A 27,397-nucleotide genomic window follows, 5' to 3' on the forward strand; every position below is an offset into this window, starting at 1 on the left:
GTAACATCAGAAAAGTTGCAGGCTTGACAAAAATTAACCAGAAGACATCTAGAGGGTAACATTCAATAGTCAACACATTTTAATAACCAGAAGACATCTAGAGCGTAACATTCAGTCTTCAGCCACATTATGTATGTATGTATGTGCCTGTCCCAAGTCAGGAGCCTGTAATTCAGTGGTTGTCGTTTGTTTATGTGTTCCATATTTGTTTTTTGTTATTTGTTTTTTATATAAATAAGGCCGTTAGTTTTCTTGTTGAAATTTTTTAACATTGTCATTTCTCAGCCTTTTATAGCTGACTATGCGGTATGGGCTTTGAAGGCCGTATGGTAACCTATAGTTGTTAATTTCTGTGTCACTTTGGTCTCTTGTGGACAGTTATCTTATTGTCAATTCTTCAACCACATCTTCTTTTTTATATTCAATACAATCTAGAGGGAAACATTCACTCCACTCAACTCCACTCTGTGTTTTTTTTGCTTTGTATGGATCTGATGAGTAAGGGATGTACTTGAGTGAAATTAAACTATGTTCAATTTATAAAAGCTAAAAAATTTAAGCTCCTCCTTTTCAAGATATTTTTCAAGATATTTATACTTTTACTTTTATTTGTATTGGTATTTGGTCTCAAATCCAAAAAAACGAAATCTAGAATCTCCTATAATATTGTGAGTAACTTTTCATGAGCTATTTTATGATGCAAGATATTTAACTTTTTGTAGTAGGGGGAAAACAAGGAGTCCCAACATATGTATATTGCTGTTTATACTAATTGTTTTTAGTTCATTATTCTTTACCTAAATCAAGCTGTTAGTTTTCTTGTTGAATTGTTTTACATTTGTCAATTCCAGGCCTATTGTTTATTTCCCAGTGGTGTCTTGCCATGACTTTGTTTGGACTTGTTTGTTTGCTTTTTGGCCTTGAACGTTTGTCTCTAATATTTCATTAACCTTGCATTTGCATTCAGATATCGCAGATCAAATTTATTCGTTCATAGTGTATTAATTTAAGTTTTTGGATTGAGTTAAGCCTGCCAATTCATAATCAATTGTGTGTTTTTCTATGTTGTGATGTTATGTTATTGTTTCAGAAAAAGGGAGAAGGTTTGGTACCATTAAAATGTTTAATCCCGCTGCAAATGTTTGCACCTGTCCTAGGTCAGGAATCTGATGTACAGTAGTTGTCGTTTGTTTATGTAATATATACGTGTTTTTCGTTTCTCGTTTTTTTTTATATAGAGTAGACTGTTGGTTTTCCTGTTTGAATGTTTTTACACTAGTAATTTTTGGGCCCTTTATAGCTTGTTGTTCGGTGTGAGCCAAGGCTCTGTGTTGAAGGCCGTACAATGCCCTATAATGGTTTACTTTTTAAAATTGTTATTTGGATGGAGAGTTGTCTCATTGGTACTCACACCACATCTTCCTATATCTATTTTAGCTGACTATGTGGTATGGGTTTTACTCGTTGTTGTAGGCCATATGTTGACCTGCAGTTGTTATTTATATGTCATTTAGTCTCTTGTGGAGAGTTGTCTAATTAGCAATCATACCACCTCTTCTTTTTTTATATTCAACAATAGATTATATTTGTAACTTTATTTCAAGTTATTTTAACAAAAGTCTTTGCACTGTAATCCTGTCCTTGACAGCATCTCCCTGTCATCACCACGGCAACTAAGGAGTTGGGCCTCGCATGTTTCAACACCTTTGACATCCTTTTGTCTTGTTTCCGTAATAGATGCTGGAAATAAATAAATTCATATACAAATAAATCTGTTGATGATAGGAATGCCATTATCAGTAGGCTGGATACACAGACTACTATAAATTCAGTAATTATTGAGATGTTTTTATTATTACAAAAAATGTGACAGGGTAACAATCAACATAACTTAAACTCACATTTTTTTTAAATGAATTAAACAGGATTTTTCTCAATATCGCAAAAAAATTAATAAATTGCTTCCCTGCTTGCTCTAAACAGTAAATTTGGCAAGCCTCACACTTTAAATATAAATATTAAACTGTCTCCAGTGGTGAAATATCGTTATACACTTGTTGCAGTTGTAGAATCTGTATTTTTCAAACTGTTAAATATCCAATGAAATTTTTCCGATATGATGAATGGTTCAAGTTTTTTGAAATTTTTAAATTCTTGTCAAAGGGTCAAGTATAAAACATTTTGACAAAATTTTATGAAAATTTAACAAGGCAAATTAATTTAAAGCAAGGTTTTTGGTACCTTCTTAAATATGTTTAAAAGGGAATTGTAATCAGTGGCATAATCTAAAGATAAAATATAATCATACCTTTTTTTCTTCCTCATCATTACTATCCAACATCTCTTTGTAAGAAGGAAAGTTCAAATAAACAAAGTCATGGAACTGTACCAATGATTTCCCTGTAGATTTAGTATCTCTATCACAGTTGGTAGGAACTGCTGTCATAGTGTCATCCTTAAACTGCTCCAATGTTTCAGCTTTGTCAATAAACCCAACTGAAATAACATTTAATAAAATTGAGAAAGGAAATGGGGAATGTGTCAAAGCAACAACAACCCGCGCAGACAACAGCAGAAGGCCACCAATGGGTCTTCAATGTAGTGAGAAACTCCCGCACCCGGAGGTGTCTCTTAAGAATGCATTAATCTTTATATTCATTCTCTTTTTTATCATGGCAAGTATCAAAATTAAAAATATGTTGAACAAGAAAGTGTCCACAGTACAAGGATACCCCACTCGCACTTTCATTTTCTATGTCCAGTGGACCTTTGAAATTGTGGTCAAAGCTGTAATTTGGCATTTAAATGAAAGATCCTATCATACAGAACATGTGTACTGTTGAACAAACAGATAAACAGAGGAACAGATCATAACACATTACATTAAGGCCCCAAGTGGGGCACATTAAATTTAATTCTATAGTTTATTCTTATGTTGTACTTTCCCAATTTATAGGGAAACAAGTTTAAATCCTCCTCATTCTATATGTGCCTGTCCAAACTCAAGAGGCTAGCATGTAATTCAGTGGTTGTTGTTTGATTTTTTTTGTTTTGTACATAAATCGGGCTATTAGTTTTCTTCATGTTCTTGTTCAAGTTGTTTTTCATTTGCTGTTTTGGAGCCTTTTATAGCTGATAATGGGACATGGGTTTAACTCATTGTTGATGGCTGTGTTGTTACCTATAATTGTTACTTTATGTCTCATTTGGTCTTGTGTGTAGAGTTGACTCATTAGCAATTATACCACATCTTCTTATATATAACCTATAAAATTGCAAAAAATAGTTCCCTAATAATTGCATTAACAATAGTAGATGATAATCAAAGAGCAGAATGCTCTGAGGGATACGATTGCCATAGTTTTCATTGACCCATGTATAGCAGTTCTGCCAAATTTTCATTAAACAAAAGCATGAGATTTGGCCAAAATTCAAAAGATCAAAGAGGAAAGAAATAGATCCAAGAATACTGTTGCAAAAAAAGCATGAACATGCGCGAGTCTCAAGCATTTTTGGCCAGTAACCCTGGTACAGCTGGATAGTATTATTCTCTAAACTAATTCAACTGCACATGCAAAATGTAACAATCTGAATAGTCACTCAACTTAAAGAATAGCCAATCCCCGTTACAAGTGTATTAGCCATGTACTTATTGTGTTTTATCGAATTATAGTTATCCTGTACCATTGTAAACTCGTACCATTAAAAAAAAAAAAAAAACTCGAACCATTGCTAACTCGTACCAACTTATTTAAATGCTTTCAAATGGTGTTAAATGATGAATATACATGATATACGTTACTTTCACCCAATACCTCTTAAGTCTGTAAAATGTATATAATTTGAAAGTACAATGACCAATTTGTAGCTTATGTTCCTTGTATATTGGATAGAAAATACTGTGGCAGATGTAGATAATTAAGGTATACACAGTTTCACCCGAAGAAAATTTTTCATGAATAATAAAATCTTAGCAGTTAGTCAAAATGATTGCCAAAATTATTTTTACTGTCTATAAATAAATGTAACAATGAAATTTAACTGATTCCTGTTAAGGGGGTCCGCATTTTCCCCGCAAAAAAAGCACATGGCTTTCAACAATTGTAAACATAGCATTCAATTTGTGATCATGGATTACAGCTTTAATTAACTTAAATTGGATATATACATATTCAACATGTTCAATTTTAATAAGGTACAGTTAAAGCAATGTTTTAACTTTCCTCTGGATTAAGTTCTACAGTGGCGGATCCAGAACTTTTCCTAAGGGGGAGCCCACTGACTGACCTAAGAGGGGGCCCGCTCCAGTCATGCTTCAATGATTCCCTTTATTATCAACCAAATTTTTTCCACAAAAAAAGGGGGGCTGGATCCGCCTATGTTCTAGTTTGAAAGATCAGTTAAAACATTAATGCTTTAAAACATTCTTTATTTTTGTCCAAGTTTTCATTTAACTCCTGTGTAAAATTCAAGTAATTCAACTTTATTTCTATTAAGTTTACAAACAGAAACCCATAAAACATCATATTTTTTACATATTTTTCTGAATGTTACGACTTCCCAGTAGTACAAGTTAACTTTTTTGGTTCCAATGCCGTGGTACGAGTTAACTTGCTTCCGTATCTTATCACCGTAATTCTAGGAGGAACCCTAAACTGGACCCTTATCACTTATCGCTACACTGACCTTCGGTGCGAAGCTATATATAGAACGGCGGACCAGTTTAGGAGGAACCCCATTTCTTACTCTTTAATTATTGAAGTTCCTTTGGGTCAGAGGGCATGACTCCTTTCCGTACACACTCCTCTGTTTACATTGAGATCGTTCTTAATATAATACGATGTTTACCGGCATTAACGAGTTAATTCTTCTTGACGAATACTTCGAAAAGGGAGACAACTCGAAACGATAACATGGAAGATTCCATATCTGCTGAAGGGGTGTTATAGGTAATTTTTACGATGAAACATTTTATTTTAATTTAAATTATGCATGTGATTTAAAATTATGCAACAACAATAGCCCTCCATATACAGACAGACATAGAAAGAATCCAATGAGTTTCAAATTAATCAATGAAGCGGGGAATCACTCAAATCTGATACCCCTTGAAATCAGGAAAACTACACGCATGTGGGGTCTCACTAATTAGCGACAAAAAGCGTCAAGAAGCGACAAGAAGAAAAATAATAAGTGACAAAATGCAACAAGAAGCTATTTAGCGACAAGAATACATTTTGTTATCACATACATTAAAATGTTTTTTAGGATTATATTGAAAGATGAAGAAATAAAAAAAAATTCAATGAAGAGATTGTGTACTATTTATTATCATATTGATAGATGTAGAAATTAAACATGTGTAAGAGCAAAGTAAATGTAAACGCTATAAAATGAAAATAAAAACAGATTTGTCACCTTCCTTTTGAAGGATTTAATAAAACAAAAACATGAAATATTATTTCCTTCCTAACTGTACAATTAATTTTTCCTGATAGGACCAACATTAGCTGTGGCTTCACTCTAAGGTAATACACAATTAAGAGCAACAAATGAGATTAACTAGGTGCGTGTCCTTTGTTTTATTGCAACAATAACATCCATTAACACCTTCATCAATTACACGCACCAGAATATAAAATTATTGTACCGAATAGTGAACACCTGTTGAAAACTCAAGATTGTCATCAGTTTCCTTTAATCTTCAATCTATATGCATAAACATGATAAATATCGTTAAATGAGACAATACACTAAATAAAATGATGAAAAATATTCACATTTTAATTATGTTTTCCTCTTGTTTGATTTCAGTTCTTAATTTGTATTTCACAATTTGTGTATGAATTTTCTGGACAATTATGCACAAATAATGCATTTTCCAAGTTAATTACATATTGTACAAAAATGGTTTTAAAAACAAATAAAAAGACAAAATATACTTCCTGTGATACCTTATAAAATATCATGTAAATAAATGTAGCAACTGAATTAGATTTACAAGTTTCATTTCCCCCCTATCAAAATTAACTTTCCTGTCGTTGAAATTGTTTTCTTTTGCATATTTTTTTAATATTTATTTCGAATAAGTAATATAAATAAAACCAGATGCTCCGCAGGGCGTAGCTTTATACGACCGCAGAGGTTGAACCCTGAACGGTTGGGGCAAGTATGGACACAACATTCAAGCTGGATTCCGCTCTAAATTTGGATTGTGATTAAATAGTTGACACAGCATAGGTTTCTGACACAGAATGAATGTATTCAAATGAACTTAAAATTTTTGTTTTCTCTTAGAGCAATTCACTATGCTGTTGAATATTAATCCTCTCAAAAAAATGTTTGAAGAAATTTTCTTTTTATTTATGAAATTTCAAATGAGAAAAATTGAACCCAATTTTTTATTCACATCCCCCTTTCCCTTATTCCAAAACTAATTTCAATTAAAATATTCTAATGGAGTTTGCAACAATTACTACTCATTTAAATACATCATAAAATATTAAGATGTAAAAAAACTGCTTGTTATCACTGAATGGTAAAGATTATTTAAATTTATCAGTTGGTAGTAAAAAGTGAATATACATTGTATATTGTATATAACAAAGATTTAAGTTGATTCTGGACAAAGAAAGATAACTCCATTTAAAAAAAATTCTTGCAGATATTTCTTGCTTACTATACTGGACAAAGAAAGATAACTCTTAATTAAAAAAAAATTTGCTATTTCACAATATTGTGAAATTAGATATTTCTTGCCATTGCACAATACTGTGCAATTGAAAAGACTTGCTATTGCACAATACTTAATATAATAATTTTAGATCCTGATTTGGACCAACTTGAAAACTGGGCCCATAATCAAAAATCTAAGTACATGTTAAGATTCAGCATATCAAAGAGGCCCAAGAATTTAATTTATGTTAAAATCAAACTTAGTTTAATTTTGGACCCTTTGCACTTTAATTTAGACCAATTTTAAAACTGGACCAAAAATTAAGAATCTACATACACAGTTAGATTTGGCATATCAAAGAACCCCAATTATTCAATTTTTGATGAAATCAAACAATGTTTAATTTTGGACCTCGATTTGGGCCAACTTGAAAACTGGGCCAATAATCAAAAATCTAAGTACATTTTTAGATTCAGCATATCAAAGAACTCCAAGGTTTCAATTTTTGTTAAAATCAAACTAAGTTTAATTTTGGACCCTTTGGACCTTAATGTAGACCAATTTGAAAACGGGACCAAAAATTAAGAATCTACATACACAGTTAGATTCGGCATATTAAAGAACCCCAATTATTCAATTTTGATGAAATCAAACAAAGTTTAATTTTGGACCCTTTGGGCCTCTTTTTCCTTAACTGTTGGGATAAAAACTCCCAAAATCAATACCAACCTTCCTTTTATAGTCATAAACCTTGTGTTTAAATTTCATAGATTTCTATTAACTTAAACTAAAGTTATTGTGCGAAAACCAAGAAAATGCTTATTTGGGCCCTTTTTGGCCCCTAATTCCTAAAATGTTGGGACCAAAACTCCCAAAATCAATACCAGCCTTCCTTTTATGGTCATAAACCTTGTGTTAAAATTTCATAGATTTCTATTCACTTTTACTAAAGTTAGAGTGCGAAAACTAAAAGTATTCGGACGACGACGACGACGACGACGATGACGCCAACGTGATAGCAATATACGACGAAAATTTTTTCAAAATTTGCGGTCGTATAAAAATGTTTTTTTGTCGCTAAATAGTTTCTTGTTGCTAATATTATTCTTCTTGTCGCTTCTTGACGCTTTTTGTCTCTACAATTCTTTTTGTCTCTAATTAGTGAGACATTAATACATAAACAAACCGCGACTTGCGATTTGGAACAAGAACGTTTATTAAATGATGTGATGAATGGTTCTCCATTTCTTTATGAGAGTACAGTATCAAATATCAGTTTCATAACGGTAAAATATAGAAATACTCCACTTCAGTTCTTGTGACAGAAATAGAATTATCGATCGACTTTCAGAGAACTCTCGCAAGTTATCAAAATTTGGGAATTCCCTCTGACGTGTTTCTAAATTTATAAAAACACTAAATATAAATACTGTTTAATTCTGATTTTCCGTATTGTTAAAAACACGCATATAAGTCAAGGAAAATATCATACATGAAGATTATGAGTAAAACATTACAGGAAAGTTGTTTATGTTCAATTGCAAATGAATTGTTTTGCTTGTTTTTACCTTTTAAAGCAAGACAATCATAAGAATCTGAGATGTTGCCGAATGTTTAGAATAAAACGAATGACGTGAGGGAGTGTGTCATAGGGTCAATGGTAAAAGTCTACAGATTGCTTGACAGCAATCGTATCCCAAAAATGAAGTCCAGTGACAACTACTTCACACATATAAAACAGGATGAAAACATATATACATGTGATATCACTGAATCCTGCATTGTACTAAAATCAAAATGCTAGAAATGTGCTAGTAAACAATCTTTAGAAAGGCAGATCACCATACTGAACCCTGACACCTGATTAGTCACCTCTAACTCCTAAATGCTTTCAAGAGTATTAGCAAATAAATATTGTATTTCTGGCCTAGAAAGAAATAAAATCCAGGATCCCCTGAGGCTTAAATTGAAAACAGAAACAGGGAATGTGTTGTAGAGACAACAACTTGAACAAAGAGCAGAAAAACACTCAAGGCCACTAATATTATAACAATTTCCCCCCTCATTCCATTTTTGTTGAGCCTGCAACTTTTGTCCCAAAAGAGAAACATAGTGATCCATTCCTCATCCAACAGCAAAAGTAGGCAAGACACTTGTGTTCCTTGGAACCCTGACAAATTTTTTTTGATTCAAGTTTTTTCTATTGTTGGATCTCTTTGAAGAATGTGTGTTGTTTTTTGTATTTGAATTTTCAAACTACGCTGTCATCACAATAATAGACGAGGTAACATTATTAAAAAATCAAATCATCACCCTTACCCATTTTATTTTGCTTCTTTATCAGAGCAAACAGACTTTCATACAGATGGCTACCAGCCTGCTGAAAGAATGCTTTCCTTTGTTGAATGAGATCAGGTCCTGATTTTCTCTCAGCCTGACAAGATTTACATTCAGTGTCAGTCTCTGTTTCATCACAAGTACAATGTTCTGACTCCATTTTGTTTTTACTTATTTCTTCAGCACTAGTATTTGACTCCATTTTGTTTTTACTTTCTTCTCCATCACTACAACTGTCTTTATCTCCTTTTTCTAATTTTTTTATGCTTTTGTTTTTGCTATCTTCACATTTTTCAGTCTTTATTTCCACCTGATCTGTATTTTCACGGTCTAATGAACTGTTAACCTTCTCCTCAGAGGTGCTTTTCTTTTCTGTTTTCACTTCATCCTTCCCCTCTGTTATTTTCTTTTCTGTTTTCTCTTCTTCCTTTCCATCTGATGTGCTTTTCTCTTCTGTTTTTTCTTCTGTTTTCACTTCTACCTTCTGTGGAAATATAACTCCTCCATTGACTACATCACCAAAGTTTAGTGCTGAAAATATTAGCAATCAGTGTAAGGCTTCATAGATTAATTGCAATAAAGATCTCCCCTATAAAATTCAAAGGAACCATCAAAATCATGGAGAAATCAGAGAATTTTACATTTGATACTGAATGTCTTTTTAGAGATCCTTTATATATAGAAACAAATGAAAGGGGGAGCTTTATTTTAGAACATGATTTGTTTTTCACTTCTGGTTGTTTGTCTATATTTAGCATTAAGCAAAACTTTTGGGGAATTTTGGAAGTCACTTTTAAATACCTTTCCACATTCATTTTAATGGAGAATAAACTTAAATCCTCTGTATAATAAAAACCCTGACCCTGACCTTGTACGACAGCACCCCTAACTTGTACATTAAAAGAGATCTTTTTCGAGTGATGAACATTTAAATTCTCAAATTTCATATATATATATATATATATATATTAAGGAATGTATCTCCCTCATGCAATCCTCAGATTCCTTGACCAGCTTTGGCTATTCTTTTTGTCTTTATTGGTTAATAAGCTCTTCATTTATTTAAAACAGTTTTTGATTTTCAATTATTTAGTCCTTGAGAATCATTGAAAAAGTAAAATCACAAAAATACTGATTTCTGAGGAAAATTCAAAACAGAATGCCCCTTTTAAATCAAACAGCAAAATCAAATGATAAATCACATCAAACGAAAGGAGAGACATGTATTGTCAAAATACCCATCTGGTTTATCAAAATTGTTACTGTAAATGTTATTTCCTCTGGTCTCTTATTGAACTTACAATGTTTAAGTTTGAGTTGAACCAGCTCCATTGTGGTAATAGCATCTTCTACAGAAGAATGACCTTGGTCACTACTCTGGATATCTTTACTAGAAATAGAAGAAACATACTTTAAAGATTGTCTTTTTTCAGTATAAATATGTATTTTGCTATCAACAAATTAAAATCAGAATAAATACTATTATTATACGCATTAATTGTACTTTCATGCTCCTTCAACCTGTTAGTATTTATAATTTGGCACTGCACAAGGTCATGTTTTTATCTGACTATCAATAAACTCTTCACACTAAATCTATTGGATGATCTACTGAATGATATTTTAGTTTTAACTACATGATTTTTTTTCTGCATTTTTTCCATTTATTAAGAGACATTAATTGAGAATAGTGTAAGTGGTGCCACCAAAATTGGAACTTGTCCTGTGTTATAAAGGGACATAACTCAAGGTCTGTGATAGTGATTCCACCAAAAGTTGAACTTGTGTTGGGTGGTAATGAGCATTGTGTAAAAGTGTTATAACATTTGGTAGAGGCTACTTAACAAACTGTTTAAGTTAGAGGGCTGAAACTTCAAATTCAGCAATTGATCCATTTAAAAAGGGATATATCTTGAGATCACTCTACATCTACATAATACTTCTTAACTTCAATATGTTGAAGATTACAAGAAGGCACATACTAGGAGAACATTAAAAACTAAACATATTTACAATAATTCAAGAAAAACTTTTTTTTTTGTTCTTTTTTTTTTAAAAAAGATGAGTGTACTGATGCCACCCAAATTCCAACTTGATCAGTGTTGGGGGGAAATAAGCATTGTATATATAAGTTTATAACATTTGGTTGATTGATTTTAAGTTAAAGAACAGAAAGCAATTTCAAAGATGTTTGGTCATACACAATGATACAGTATGAGAAAGTATGAACATATACAAACAGACAAGGATAAACCTCAATGTCCCCTTTGTCTATCAGCATTGGGATAAAAATAATGATTTTATTTGTAATACATTTCAAGATTATTTAATTAATTCAATTATAAAAAAAGAATAGTTCAGACTGTATTACATAGCTAGCTAACAGTATGGTACAGGACAGAAGATGTTGATCTCAAAAACTTACTTCAAGAAGTGAGCGGCTAGTCTACGTAGACTAGTTTTCTGTGATCTGTGACCAGACAGGTTGTATATCACACTTGTATCTATCACATATGGATGGAACAACTAAAACAGAAAAAAGTAGCACCATATATAATTGCACCAGCACAAAAAGTTTAAGCAATCATACATTCTCTGCTTTCCCATAGTTGTTTTTCAATAAGATCATATGTAGAAGCGTAAAATTCCCAAAAATATCCAGATTAAAAAATAAAATTGGAAATTGTTAAAAAGATTCTATAAAAGTTTGAATGCCATTGTTTCAGGAAGAGTTGTACATAAGCACATAGATAATTAATGAAAGATAGATAGATATATGGTTATGTTATTAATCACAATGTTGGTTTTTAGCACAGATAACAATCTTTGTTCTTCAGAGGTTCAATAAAAGTTTTCCTTACATTGATGACAGTATGTTTAAATCCTCATTCCTAACTTTTTAGTTGTTCAAACTATGGGAAAATAGATAAGATACATACCTTGAGAGCTGCTAAATCTCCTTTAAGTGATTGTCCACATACAATTGCATCAACAGGTAAAGTTTTATGTAGAAACCTTTGAACCGTTTTCAATCTTGTTTTCACTGGATCTAATATAGCTTTGGTAACACCACTGTACCTGTAATCAGATAGTATTATGATTCACAATTGAATAATGTAAATATAAACATTATATCATATACTGTATTGCCAAAATTGTAACAGGGTTATAAACCTAATATTTAAAACTTGCATTTTGAATTTTTTTAAATGTATCAAACAGGATATTTCTGAAATATTGCAAAAAATAAATATAAAAATTAAAATCGCATTTGTGTCCAAAATGACAAAATTGCAATAATAAATGCAGGCAATAATTTCTCGATGGAACAGCGACCTTTGCGATATTACTACGACCTTACTGTGCTCTCATTACGCTTCTACAACAACTGATTTCGCCCTGAATTTGCAGTAGTTTAACCTTGAATATAAAAATAAATAATTAAACAAGAGGGACACCTGTATCACTCATATAATGAAAACATAGCCAGTTATTAAAGCTATATTAATTTTGAAGTAAAATATTGCCTAGATGGTCTTGTGGCAGCATGTTTGCCTCTAGTGCTTGAGGCTTCGAGTTCCCTGGCCAGATTTAAAAAAGATTTGAAAATTGGTATTTGATGCCTCTCCAATAAGCATATAGCATTAAGGAGTAAGAGCAATGCATGTTTGGCTAAGTGTCTAAGTAGGGTGAATGAATTTCTGGGGACTTTAATCTTTTGAAGTAACACATTAAAAATCCAACTGAGTGTCGGTCTTATATGAAGCAGAGTAACTATTCATTTTACTGTGGATTATATTATATTTCGTTGGTACCAATTTTCGTAGATTAAGGAAAACGTAAATGTTTGTGGATGTTTAATTTCGTGGTTTTTCCTATAGAAAGTTTGATAGTCTTTCAACATTTAAATTCCTGTTTTACCTGTACCCACAAAAATCAGTATCCAACGAATAATAATGAATCCACAGTAAATTAACATTTTCTTGTCCAGAACTCATCCAGAATATGCCTTTATTTGCAGCTAGACGTTAAAATGTCATCCATCATTTTCATCAGCATCATCTCTTTTTTGTAAACCATATAGAGACCCTCTGTTTTATAAGTAAAATCAATTTACCTTGTGACATAATCTGTAATGGGATTATAAGGTTTAACAAAGCTATCATAAACAACTTCCAACTTCTCATTAACAACCGATACTCTCGTCAGTTCATACTTCTTTGCTGTTGTCACACACTGTAATAAACAAAGTCACTGAAATAACAGTCATTAAATCAATATACACTGAAATTCAGAAAGTCGCTGATATGATATATTGAAACTAACTAAGTTGCTGAAATTATACACTGAAACTAACAAAGTCACTGAAATTATACACTGAAACCTAACAAAGTCACTGAAATTATATATACACTGAAACCCAAACAGTCATTGAAACTATTAACTGATTATTGAAACTCAAACAGTCAATGAACCTATAAACAAACCCAAACAGTCATTGAAACTATGAACAAACTCAAACAGTCATTGAAACTATAAATAAACTCAAACATACATTGAAACTTTAAACTGAAATTCAAAGTCATTGAAACTCAAACAGTCATTGAAAGTATAAACTTAAAATTAATCATTCACTAAAAAAATACACAGGAAATAACAATATCAATGAAATTATAAAATGGATAAAAACACAAATTTAATGTATTTGCTATTTACTCAAATTAAACTTCCTATATCATTTACTGTTCCATCACTATAAACCATCTATTTTTGGAAGCATAGTTATTAAATTAATAAAACTGTATTAAGTGTATTTATTTCATAACCAAAAATTAAACATAAAATTGTTGAGTATTTTCCTAAAAAACACAAAAATTGTAACGTTAACATATTTCCTACTACCACCATCATATATCATATATTAACTTTCCAACTAAGTGTCAACTATATTTCTTCTGCCTAATAGAAGTTTCTTTGGATTTTTTTCTATAAACACTGCCATTTTATCAATTCCTGTTGGAACACTTATCCTATACCCTTTATTTCCTTAGGAAAATATTTTATAATATTTGTTCGTTTTGATTTCTTTTTATTATGAACTTCCAGGAACTTGTTTTTCATGACCTATATACTAACCATTTCACAGTCAATAGCAAACATAGGACTCTGGTTGGACACTGTGGAATAGCCTTCTTTGGAAAACGCATACTTTTTATAGCCACCTGGAAAAATAAATTCCATTTATTAAAAAAAAAGTCTTTGTAGTATAAATTTGTTGTAACTTCTGAACTTAATGTGCATCTGAGAATTTGATTTGATTTAGTGTTTGAACACCACTTAAAGCACCACTTCTGGGCTATTTCGTGGCGGCCAGTTTTTATTGGTGGAGGTAGCCAGAGTGCCATGAGCCACAAGGGGGTTTCAACTCACAACTTCAGTGTTGACTTGCTGGTGATTACAGTAGTGACCACTGGGCCCCTGATGCCCTCTGAGAATTTTTTAAATTGTCCACTTCTACCTATTATATATGCAAGAAAAAAATAATGATTCACCTGCCTGTCTTATATGTTCCCATAGAAAAAAAAAATGCACATGTTGCTGTGTTTAGCATACTCCCACACCAAAAACAAGTAGTAGGTGTCAAACAGATTCAAAAGGTGCAAAAACATTATATTTCATGTTGCTAAGTCTTTAGTTTTCTATGTTGTGTCTTATGTACTATTATTTGTCTGTTTGGCTTTGTTCTTTTTTAGCCATGGCATTGTCAGTTTATTTTTTATCTATGAGTTTGAATGTCCCTCTAGTATCTTTCGCTCATCTTACACAACTTATCATGAGTATCTATAATAAAGGTTTGTCATTTAACTTTTGCATGTCTATTTTTGTTAGCATGTGTTGTAAGTTTGTTGTCTTATTGACATACTATCTATAATACTAAAATTACGAGGTCCAATTAGTCAGCCGTCATCACGTAAAAACGACAAATCACATAATTCAACTTTATATATAACTAATATAGTACAGAGGTGTAGATTAAAAATTACACCACTCCAGGCCCTTTTGTTTTCCACGTAATTAATATTGCCAATAATTAAGAAGTTCCGGGTCGAGTCCGATACCGATACCAATAGTATATATATATTCACCTGTTACGTATTACTTTATCTGTACGTTCCGCATCTGACAGGCGCACCACCAAACGGTGTATTCAGGATTAATATGCCGCTATATACACTGGTCATAATCACAGGGTTGACACTACTAAATTGTCAAATTGTTACCTATTGTAGTATTTTAATCAGTAAGACTTTCTAAGATAACAATACGAATACTAAAAATCTGGACTAAAAATAAGGTGTAGTATAGGTGCAGTTTTCAATTTTTTAGTGGGCATGACTTAAAACAGCGAATCAAAGAATTCAACTTTATTTATAACTTATATAGGACAATGCTGTTAACTCCATTCCAGGACCTATTGTTTGCCAAATAATAAATATTACCAATAATTGATAAGTTCCAGTTCGACGGGTTCAAACAGAAAGATTTGAAAGCAGGGAAAACTGTGTATCTTATAATCGGCATGACTTTATCAGATGACAATACTAATACCAAAATAAGGCTTGCGCATAGTTATATACTTTAATTAAGTCACGGACACGTGAGATCACGGGTGTGTTCTAGTATATATATATATATACAACTCGTCTAAACATCAACCCAACAATGTTAGATCTGTAAATTTGCTTTCGCAAATTTTTGGTTCTTCCCTCGCCGGGATTCGAACCCATGCTACTGTGATATCGTGACACCAAATCGCCTGCACTGCAGCCGTCCCGCTAGACCACACGACCACCTGGGCTCTCTTAAAAAGAGCTTTCGGTGGGCATATGTTACCTTTCCACGTCAGTTTTAATCTAGCGGCGTACTACAGTACATGATATATAAGGCATGAAGATGTTATTGTTTACAGATCAGCTAAATTATCTATAGTAAAGGATCCTACAAATTAATGTAAGATACAGTCACAGAAAATAATTATATTCATAAGTACGTCTGAGTCAGTGACAACCCTACAACAGATGTATCAATCGGATCGCCATCAATGATGGTGATACATGGCTGTGTACATAATGTATATACAACTCGTCTAAACATCAACCCAACAATGTTAGATCTGTAAATTTGCTTTCGCAAATATATATATATATAGCTAAGATACTTTATAGTTACCATGGTAAATAGGAAGTGGAAAATCTTCCAATATCATCTGTGGTAGACTGAGCAGCAGACTTGTTCTGGAGAACGAATCATCCTCATGAAGGTCTCCTGGATCTATGTTGATACCGGCATTTTGAAAACTATTCTCTAATTGTTTTTGGTCATGTGATAAGTTGGTATCAGCAGCATTAGATGACGTCTTGTCCATACCAGTTTCTGGTGAGTCTGTTTTACTGGCATTGGAAAATGTATATTTATCTATGCTTGTTAATTCTTTGTCTTTGTTGTGTTTTTCCATGTCAGGTAAATTGTTACTGGATTTGTTCTGCAAGTCTGTACTGTATCCAGGTGGTCTGGTGAATTTGTTTATCAAGTTTTTTGTCTTTTTTGGTATCACACCTAGAAAAATATAAAAACTATTCAAAGAAAGCATACTTACATTTATATGCTAACATACTGTAAATAAATCTATTTTTCATGGGTATCAATCTTGGAAGATTAAAGAATTGTGTATTTTCATAGATATTTAATTTTGATTTTGTGGTTTAAACAATGTCTGCACAAAAGCCTTTAAAAATTACTTTCTCTAATTTTTGTGCTATTTTCACATTTCATGACCGGTGTGAGAAAAATATTTCTTCTCCTCACAAGTGAAAAATCTGTTCTCTGCAAATGATTGGTTGAAATTTAATTGTGATGTTAAATTTTCTTGTTTTCTTATTGTGACATCATGAAATAAGGCGACATCACTCAAAAAGTACACAACTATCCTCAAATCTTTGAAAAGGAAGGATTAAAATCATAAGAGAAACAGATTTTACCACAGTAACTCGTGTATTACGATATTTCTCCACTCTCAACAGTTAAATCTTAATTATTTAAAAAGCTCGCCAAGCTTCAGGCTTTAAATATTAACCGCGTAAGGCCCCCAGAAGCTCTGGGATAAATGGTGCCAAATCCTGCATTCTAGACCTCTCCTTGCAGATGATTTCAAGTTTCTATACACCCTTTTTGTAACAAAAACTTTTACTTTTACAAAAAAAAGTGACAAAAAAATTTCAAATGTACATGTAGAAACTGACCCAATTGTCAAATTTCCTGTAAAAAATATGCTTCATTCTAAACAATGCAATTGTAATTTATTTTACATTTTACAGCAATACTATAAGAGCTTGTTTCTACATTGAATGAATTTGAAAACTTTAATTTTTTTAAAGAAAGTCAGCCTGTTGTTTCTACTTTCATTTTTAAATCAACTCAAAAGTTGTTTGCAAAACACGTTCTGATTGGATTGTTGTATCGACTTCCTTTCACGATTAGTAGAGGAAATCCCTGAGCAGGTGCGACTGAACATTCTAAAACGCCGGCGCTCATTGGCTTACGCATAGGAATTGACCAATAGGATTATTCGGGATAAACTACGATGTTTACGATTTTCCTGGCATGCGCATATGAAATAAATAAAGACGACTAAAAAAGTAATAAAATCATACACACTGTACATTGAGAAAATTATGTCTGACATAGTTATACAAATACAAAAAGTGAAACTGCGAGCTACTGCTCACTGATGATACCCCCGCTGCAAGTGGATAATATAAATAGTGTAAAAATATGCAAGTGTTCGGGTAAACAGGAAGTTGTCGAGTGATGAATCTGAAAACGCATCACACGGTATAGCTGACTTTTATAAATCCTGAAACAAAATTTCAGAAATCCTTGTATTGTAGTTTTTGAGAAAAATGTGACGAAAATTTTCAACTTGGCTATCATGTGTAAAATCATACAAGTGTTCGGTAAACAGGAAGTTGTCGATTGATGAATCTGAAAACACATTACACGGTAAAGCTGACTAATATAAATCCTGAAACCAAATTTCAGAAATCCTTGTATTGTAGTTCCTGAGAAAAATGTGACGAAAATTTTCAACTTGGCTATCATGTGTAAAATCATACAAGTGTTCAGTAAACAGGAAGTTGTCAAGTGATGAATCTGAAAACGCATCACAAAGTATAGCTGACTTATATAAATCCTGAAGTTAAATTTCAGAAATCCTTGTATTGTAGTTCCTGAGAAAAATATGACGAAAATTTCAACTTGGCTATCATGTGTAAAATCATACAAGTGTTTGGTAAACAGGAAGTTGTCAAGTGATGAATCTGAAAACACATCACACGGTATGGCTGACATATATAAATGTTGATACCAAATTACAGAAAGGGTGGATGTGTAGTTCCTGAGAAAAATGTGACGAAAGTTTCATGGGACGGACTGACTGACGGACGGACGGACTGACTGACGGACGGACGGACTGACTGACAGACAGAGGTAAAACAGTATACCCCCCCTTTTTTTAAAGCGGGGGTATAAATATTTTATTGGCACAAATTCATTAACAATAAATGGTTAAGACCCTTTGCATATATAATTATATTAATTGACATGATAGAATGAAACACAAACACAAAATTTCAACTTGCCGGGCAGACAACTATGTGATGGGATTCACTTGCCCGCTGCAGATTTTACTTGCCTCGGGCAAGCGGGATAGCGCTTATTTCGAACCCTGTGATGATTTTAAGAGTTATTTCCCTTAATCTAGGTCTACTGTGGATTCATTAATATTTGTTGGATACCAATTTTTGTGGATTTCGTGGGTACAGGAGAACCACGAATTCAAATGTTCAACAAAAAACACATTTTCAAAAGGAATGAGTGTAGACTTTGCCAAAACCGAGAAATTAAATATCTATGAATATGTGTAAATTTTCCTCAAACCACGAAAATTGGTACCCACGAAAATAAATGAATCCAAAGTACCTTAATTTAAGCAGTGATCGAGACAACAAAGAGAATGTTTTTCAATCTTTTGGATTTAATAGTATAAATATTGAGAATGAAAATTTCAAAACTTGTTAAATTGACAACAACTCGACCAAAGAACAGAAAAGAACCGAAGGTCACCAATGAGTCTTAAATACAGCAAGACAATCCCACACACAGATAATTATAGTTAGTATACATACCATTTATTTTCCTTATTTCTCTGTTACTTATAGGAACATTAAACAAATCCTCACTGACTGTACTTCCATACTGTTCTGGTGAAATCATATCCGCTGACTAAAACACAAAGAACAAGATATATGAGGATGCTTCTTGAATTCAAAAGCCAATCAAAGTGCTTGTAAGCACTGAGGGTAAAGATTGCTTCAGTTTATCATTTGGAAGTAAAATTAAATATTGCATTGGTTGTAGTTGATTCAAGAGAAATTCTAGACAAAGGAAGATAACTCCAATTTTTAAAGATAGATTTATAACAATGACTTCATTTTTAATTTTAGAACAGCTATTAGAATTTCTTTACCTTGCAAAAGTTATGTAATTTTCTTGACAAGTGTATCATCATTTCATGACAAGACTTTATGACATTCAAGTTATTTATCAGGAGGCAGTTATTAGTTCTTTTTGCCCTTTTTTTAATTCTTATACAAGGTATGCATGGACTATATTAAAAGTTAATACCAGTCAACATGATAGGTAAAGAAACCCTTACAGCATAATGCATTGATCATGAGTGTGTAGGTAAATATAGATTCTTTGGTCAGCTTGCTCATTAGCTGAACCGAGAAGTCATTATTAGGTTAGGTATACCACACACCTTTCAGAGTAGTCTAGTCCTACAGACAGAGAGATTGGTTATCTGATGGAATAGTCTACTCTTAAATAAGGGTATTTTATTTAACCTAATAATGACTTCACGGTTCAGCTAAAAAGCAAGCTAACCAAAGATTCTATCTTTACCTACACATTCAATGCATTCTGCCGTAACACTAAACATACTGGTGGATATATATATATATTACCATATCAAACAGTGCATTAAGTCTTGTGAAGCAGTCTGGATATGTCTGGTATTCATGACTGCTTACAGAATCTAATACAATAACAACAACGCTGGTAACCTTCCCTACTCTGAGCAACTTACACCATCTGAAATAGAAAGATGCCATGAAATTAAAGGAAACAAATTGATAAATTTTTAAAAACTGCAAAACCATTGTAACTAATATTTTAACAACACTGGTTTCCTTCCCTACTCTAAATATTCTACATCATCTTAAAAGGTAAGAGACCAGTTTTACATTTCATAATCTGTTAAATAATAAATAATATTATAACAATGCTGATCACCTTTCCTACTCTAACTAACCTACAGTAATATGCCAGTTGATACACTTTTAATTATCGGCCCAGTCTGGTAAATTAGCAAGTAAATGGATACAATTATTGTAATGTTTTTATTATTGCGAATAATGTAACAGGGTTATAATTGCAATAACTTAAACTTGCAATTTGAAACTTTTTATTTGACATGTATGAACTAAACAGGATTTTTCTCAATATTGCAAAAAATCAAATCGCATTTTGCTCTAAAATGACAAAATAGCAATAAATTTCTGAATTTACAGTAATGACATACATTTTTTACATACATTCGTATATATATATATTCATGCAAATTAAAATAGAGATGTCCAATTACGGGACACAACTTTCCTTGAAGATAGATAATAAAACCTAAAGTAAAGTCCAGTATGTATAAACATTAAACTAAACTAGAGGCTCTAAAGAGCCTGTGTTGCTCACCTTGGTCTATGTCATGTATGTGCATATTTAACAAAGAACACAGATGGATTCATGACAAAATTGTGTTTTGGTGATGGTGATGTTTTTAAGGTGGTACCCAACACTTTCACTAAAATTAATTTGTCTCGTTTAATTTTCATAAAATTTTGTCAAAGTATTTACTTTGACCCTTTAACAAAACTATAAAAATTTCAAAAATTTTGAACCAACCGTTTTGTCAGAAAAATTACACTGGTTATATAGCAGTTTTACAAACACCAATTTTGACCATTGAGAAGCTTTATATTCCTTTTACAACACAACGTCATTAAAACGTTTAGCTAACTTTACAGAGTTATCTCCCTGTAGTGTTAGGTACCACCTTAAAGATATATCTTTACTGAACATTATTGATGCTTACAATTATATCTATAATGAACTTTTGCCCATTAGTAACAGAACAAATTATTTGGTAAAATTAACAAAAAATTTACAAAATAAATGAAAATTGTTAAAAATTGACTATAAAGAGCAATAACTCCTTTAGGGGTCAACTGACCATTTTGGTCATGTTGACTTATTTGTAGATCTTACTTTGCTGAACATTATTGCTGTTTACAGTTTATTTCTATCTATAATAATACTATTCAAGATAATAACCAAAAATGACAAAATTTCTTTAAAATTACCAATTGGAGGGCAGCAACCCAACAACCACCTGTCCGATTCATCTGAAAATTTTAAAGCAGATAGATCTTCACCTGATAAACAATTTAACCCCTCGGCAGATTTGCTCTAAATGCTTTGGTTTCAGAGTAATAAGCCAAAATCTGCATTTTACCCTTATGTTGTATTTTTAGCCATGGCTGCCATCTTGGTTGATTGGCCAGATCACTGACACATTTTTTGAACTAAATACCCCAATGATGATTGTGGCCAACTTTGGTTAAATTTAGCCCAGTAGTTTCAGGAGAAGATTTTTGTAAAAGATATATGAAAAATTGGTAAAAAATGACTATAAAGGACAATAACTCCTTAAGGGGTCAACTGACCATTTCTGTCATGTTGACTTATATGTAGATCTTACTTTGCTGAACATTATTGCCGTTTACAATTTATCTCTATCTATAATAGCATTCAAGATAATAACCAAAAACGACAAAATTTCTTTAAAATTACCAATTCAGGGGCAGCAACCCAACAACCAGTTGTCAGATTCATCTGAAAATTTCAGAGCAGATAGATCTTCACTTGATGAACAATTCTACCTTGTCAGATTTGCTCTATATGCTTTGGTTTCAGAGTAATAAGCCAAAATCACCATTTTACCCCTATGTTTTATTTTTAGCCATGGCAGCCATCTTGGTTGGATGGCCGGATCATCGGACACATTTTTCGAACTAGATAACCCAATGATGATTGTAGTCAAGTTTGGTTAAATTTGGCCCAGTAGTTTCAGAGGAGCAGATTTTGTAAAAAATAACGACGATGGACGCAGGACGACTACGGACGCGAAGTGATGAGAAAAGCTCACTTGGCCCTGTGGGCCAGGTGAGCTAATAAAAAAGGGACACAACTCTGTTAAATGATAGACAATGAAACCTAAATTTATGTCCAGTATGTATATATATATACATTAAACTAGATACAACTATATTGATGTTACCTAGGTTTGTAGGTGGATACATTTCCCTGTGCAGCATACAGTAGTAAATGTTGTAAATCCAAGAGGAACAAAGGTGGCATCTCCTTGAAAGTTAAATCTTGTGACACCTGTCGACTGTGTTGCATTTGTAGTTCATCTAGCAGTAAAAATACTTTGGGCTTCTCCTTTAAAAATAAAAAATCTGGTTAAATTGGAATGTTTTTTTCAGTCCTCAATGCTCAACTTCATACTTTATTCATCTATCATGTCTATTCAATGTTATTTGGCCTTTTTTTTACCTTTATGATTCTAGTGTCACTGACAAGTCTCTTGTTGACAAATCGTTCACCTGACATACAAATTTTAAGCCTGGTATCTATGATGAATTTATTTGTTTTGACTGACCAACATGTTCAGGGCCTTTAATATTAGCCAACAATACTGTATGAGTTATTTCATTGTTGAAGGCTGCATGTACAATTGCCTATAATTGCCTACATCCACTTGATTTGAACTTTTTTTTAAAGTTGTCTTATTTGGCAATCATATCACATCTCATCTTAATATAGCTTTTAAAATGCATCACAAATTTCAATATTATATTTGTAGGAGGAAATATATACAAATAAGGAGATGTGCATGGTATTTGTTGCTTTATCATTCCTGAGATTTCATCCCACAATCTAACAAATATTGTTATTGGGCTTTCCAGAACATGTTTTTTTAAGAAATTTCTGTAATCAAACATCAGATCAAAATTATTCATTCATAGTGCATGAAGTGTGTTAATTTACGTTTTATTTTATTGAATTAAGCCTTCCAATTGATATTTTATTGTGTAATTTTCTATATTGTGATGTTATGCTATTGTTTAAGAAAAAGGGAGTGTTTGGTACCATTAAAATGTTTAATCCTGCTGCAAATGTTTGAACCTGTCCTAAGTCTGACTTAAGACCAATCTTAGTCGTAAGTTTTTTTGTGAAATCGACTACAGTAGTCGATTTCACAAATAAAACTTACGACTAAGATTGGTCTTAAGTCATGAACAAATCAGTATACTTACGATAAATCTTAGTCATAAGTTTTTTTGTGAAATCGACTGATGTACAGTAGTTGTCGTTTGTTAATGCAATTTATACGTGTTTCTCATTTCTCGTTTTTTATATAGTTCAGACCTTTGGTTTTCCCGTTTGAATGGTTTTACACTAGTAATTTTGGGGCTCTTTATAGCTTTTTGTTCGGTGTGAGCCAAGGCTCTGTGTTGAAGGCGTACATTGACCTATAATGGTTTACTTTTATAAATTGTTATTTGGATGGAGAGTTGTCTCATCAGCACTCACACCACATCTTCCTATATCTATCAGACTAAGAAATGAAAGTTTATTTAGTACATGTTAACAAACAATAAATATTTTTCCTAATTACACATTGATATACATTTGTAATATAAAAATTATGAGTCGGGAGATTTGGTATATTTATGATTTCCACATACAAGCTACATACCATACTAGCTTTCTGTCTGTCTCTCAGAAGTTTTCTGAAGCGAACTAGATCTTCCATTGTCTTTGTTTCAGTCTGATTCTGTTCTGTAAGTTTAGATTTCTTTGCTTTACTATCTTCATCTTCAGAATCTTCATTTTGTTTTGTTACCTGCGAAAAAAAATATATTTCTATTTGTAGATATATACATTCATGACTGATTCTGCCAATGTCCCTAAAGCTGAAATTAAGGCGATAGATCTTGTGACTTTTGATGCAAAAGAATATTGCAGATCCTACATGTTGTATATTCCATCGTTGGTGTTTTCATCTTCAGCCGCTTCCACAAGTATTTTCTGTTTAAAGTTTTTAATTTTTTTCTGGGACGCCTTCCTAGTATTGCACGTAGTTTAGTTTAGTTGAAACATATTTATTTAGAGTGGATTGGGAAACAAGTTTTGCAACTTATATAAATTCCTTTCCACTTTGCGGGTGCGAGTGCTGCCTTATAGCGGCATTAGCCTACTCTTTTTCGAAATCTACAAGGATGTCTTTAACCTGCAAGAGATGTTTGGCTCTCTCTTAACACGGGTCAGCCATTTATCATCCCCTTCCGACGGACTATCATGGTTTCCTTAAGACCATACTCGCTAATGGTGTCAAGGGAGAGCCGAAAATAGAGTTCCTGAAATTTTCATCCCAAACAGGAATCGAACCAGGAACCTTTGTGTTAGTAGTCCGATGCACTAACCACTACACCACGGCTCTCATTGCATTGCATGTATTGACTAATGTTATTTTAAGTTGTAATTAAACTGTGGCTATTTAATTTTTTTTTTATTATTTCACAATTTCAACCTCCATTGAGGAGGGAAATTACCTTTATCAGGACTTCGGGATCAGGTGTTTATAAGCTATAGATTTCGGGATCGACCCTTTCCAGGTCCTGTAATTCGTTTTTCATATATTTCGGGATGACAGGATTTAGTTTATTTAAATTCTGGACATCATGATTTCGTGTATTTAAGGTAGGTGTCTGGATCAGGACCCCTGAGGCCTCCTAACCCCCTCTCAATTTGCATGTACATAGCGCCACAGTTCTGGGATATTCCACCTCAGGCCCCGAGGTTTCCCGTACTACGAAGAAGACAGTGGCAACTCTTCAACTTACAACTACAGTCCTGACAGTAGTCTATTCTTATATTCCTTAAATCGTGTATTGTAAAATCTTACCAACCTTCTCAACTAAACACAGAGAGTTTTTGGTTGTTTTAACATTATGACGTTTTTTTTTTGTCATTTTGTTGTTTTGCCCCTCATCCTCAGGCCTGAGATTATTTTTTTTTGTTTTCATGACAAAAAAATGTCAGATTTTACCTCGTCTACTTCATTAGCAAGCTGCAGGAAAGCCTTTGCTTTTCTTTTCTTTGACTCAACTCTTTTATCTTTCTTAGACATGTTAGAAATCTTGCAAGTTTCCATGCTGCAAATTTTTGGGTATATAGATAAACTTTTTTTCAATGTTAAATGCATGCTTGAATATGTCTATTTTCGTCCCTAATTTTGAAACTCTATTATTCGTCTCTAAATTTGTATTTGTTTTTAAAACCCCTTAGAAAAGGGGATGAGGTGGGGTCCGTGTTATGCAAATTTGAGTTTTATTGATTTTTTTATCAAAGTTTTAAATATATCAATAGTCCAACTTTAAAAAAAATAAAATTTGGAAATCTACCAAATAATTAAAATTTTCAAATTTATAAAATTCCTTTTCAAATGTAATAGTTTAGATATTTAAGCAAACTATAAAAGTACTAACCTGAACGGACAGTTTTAATCATTTCGCTTTTTGAAAAGAAAAAAAAATATTATTAAAATATAGGAAAGAGACAAGGCATGAAAAGTGGATACCTCTTACAAGTCCGAAACGGTATAAGAATAAAAAGATACGAAATGAAATTTACCAAAACAAATCAAAACGAAAACAGTATTTTCTGAAGAAAAAAACTAAATATATTAAAGGGGCGCTACGAGATACTGGCATAAAAAAATCTAAAGTACGATTTGTTTTTGTTCTGTCAATAACTTGAAAGTGAAATTGTGAAATAATATTTCGATTTTAGCAGCCAAAATGGTTCAATTTTGTCAAAATAAGATAAATAACACTTGCAAGTGAATAATTCGACCTCATTGAATTCGTATTCATGTGAACTTCAATTTAACTCCTTAACTAGAGATAGACAACGCATGCATTGCACGTGCACTGGTAATTTTATATTAGAAAGATTTGATAGTTTTGATAAATGTTTTACATTGTTACAAATAAAATATAAGAATTTAAGACAAATCGGTGACCATGAATTTGACAGCTAGTGTTCCTTTAAAAATATATAAAACAAGAGGCTGACTTGTGACCTAACGAATAACTGATTACAAGGTGTGTAATGACACGAACAACACAACTGTAGCCTCATGTGGAGCACGATCTGCTGGTCCTTCTGGGGGCACCCTAGATCATCCCAAGGATTCGTGTTGCTCACTCTTCAGTTTTCTATCTTGTGTTTTGTGTATTATTGTTTGTCTATTGATATTTTTTTTCCTTTTTCAGCCATGTCGTTGTTAGTTTATTATCGAGACGACATATGCATTTGAATGTCCCTCTGTTATTTTTCGTCCCTCTTTTGTTTGATCTAAAGAGTTAAAAAGAGAAATATATTTCACTAAATCTAAACAATAATTAGCAAAATCTTATTTCGACAGTTGATTCTCTAACTCTTCATGTGTCCATTTTTTCTGTATATTTCATATAGAGGGTATTTTTTTTCATTAATGACTTTGGAGGCATTTATGGTTTGAGTTTAACAAACAATTGTGTTGAAAAACGCAAATTTATGTGTACTATATTTGTTTGTTTAAGACCGTACTTTGACCGATTATGGTTTACTTTTACAAATTGTAACTTCGATGGAGACTTGACAGTTGTCTCATTTGCACTCATCTATCTATCTCTATCTTCATATTTCCGCACTCAGTCACAACTCTGACTATTACGTGCCGTTGCATGCGTGGCTTATTTACAATTAAAAAGAAATAAATTTGCAGTAATATTACGTTACATTGCATTGGTGCTTAGAAAAATAATTAAAGTAAAAATATAACAGTGATTTAAATTTTTTTTGTGGATTGTTATCCTATGTATATTTCTTGTTAAAACTATGTACATGTTATGCATTTTTTAGAATATTTGTGAAAGAGCAGATATAGAAATCTGCTCTTTGAAGCCGTCGACTGTTGTACAAAGGATTGCTGATGTAGGAAGTAGGTTCCATTGTACTATTGTATGTGGATAAAATGAAAACTTGTATGAATCTTTATTTGTTTGAATTTGTTTAAAGTGGTTTGTATGTTTATAT

At 32.4% G+C, this 27,397-nt stretch overlaps 1 protein-coding gene across 1 annotated transcript; it reads right to left on the reverse strand.

The window, feature by feature from the left end:
• Positions 1-1,580: 1,580 nt before the first annotated feature.
• Positions 1,581-25,495, reverse strand: LOC134725204 (uncharacterized). The gene is made up of 14 exons (XM_063588843.1): positions 25,365-25,495; positions 24,012-24,158; positions 22,527-22,690; positions 20,098-20,224; positions 19,258-19,354; positions 16,244-16,630; positions 14,150-14,235; positions 13,131-13,249; positions 11,953-12,091; positions 11,439-11,539; positions 10,315-10,403; positions 8,996-9,544; positions 2,309-2,496; positions 1,581-1,740 (listed from the first exon to the last, which is right to left on the reverse strand). Exons 1-14 carry the CDS (start codon positions 25,467-25,469, stop codon positions 1,600-1,602), a joined length of 2,439 nt encoding a protein of 812 aa, XP_063444913.1. The 5' UTR covers positions 25,470-25,495; the 3' UTR covers positions 1,581-1,599.
• Between the last annotated feature and the right edge of the window lie 1,902 nt (positions 25,496-27,397).

This window comes from Mytilus trossulus, chromosome 7 (genome assembly GCF_036588685.1).
Source record: "Mytilus trossulus isolate FHL-02 chromosome 7, PNRI_Mtr1.1.1.hap1, whole genome shotgun sequence".
Lineage (NCBI taxonomy): Eukaryota > Metazoa > Mollusca > Bivalvia > Mytilida > Mytilidae > Mytilus > Mytilus trossulus.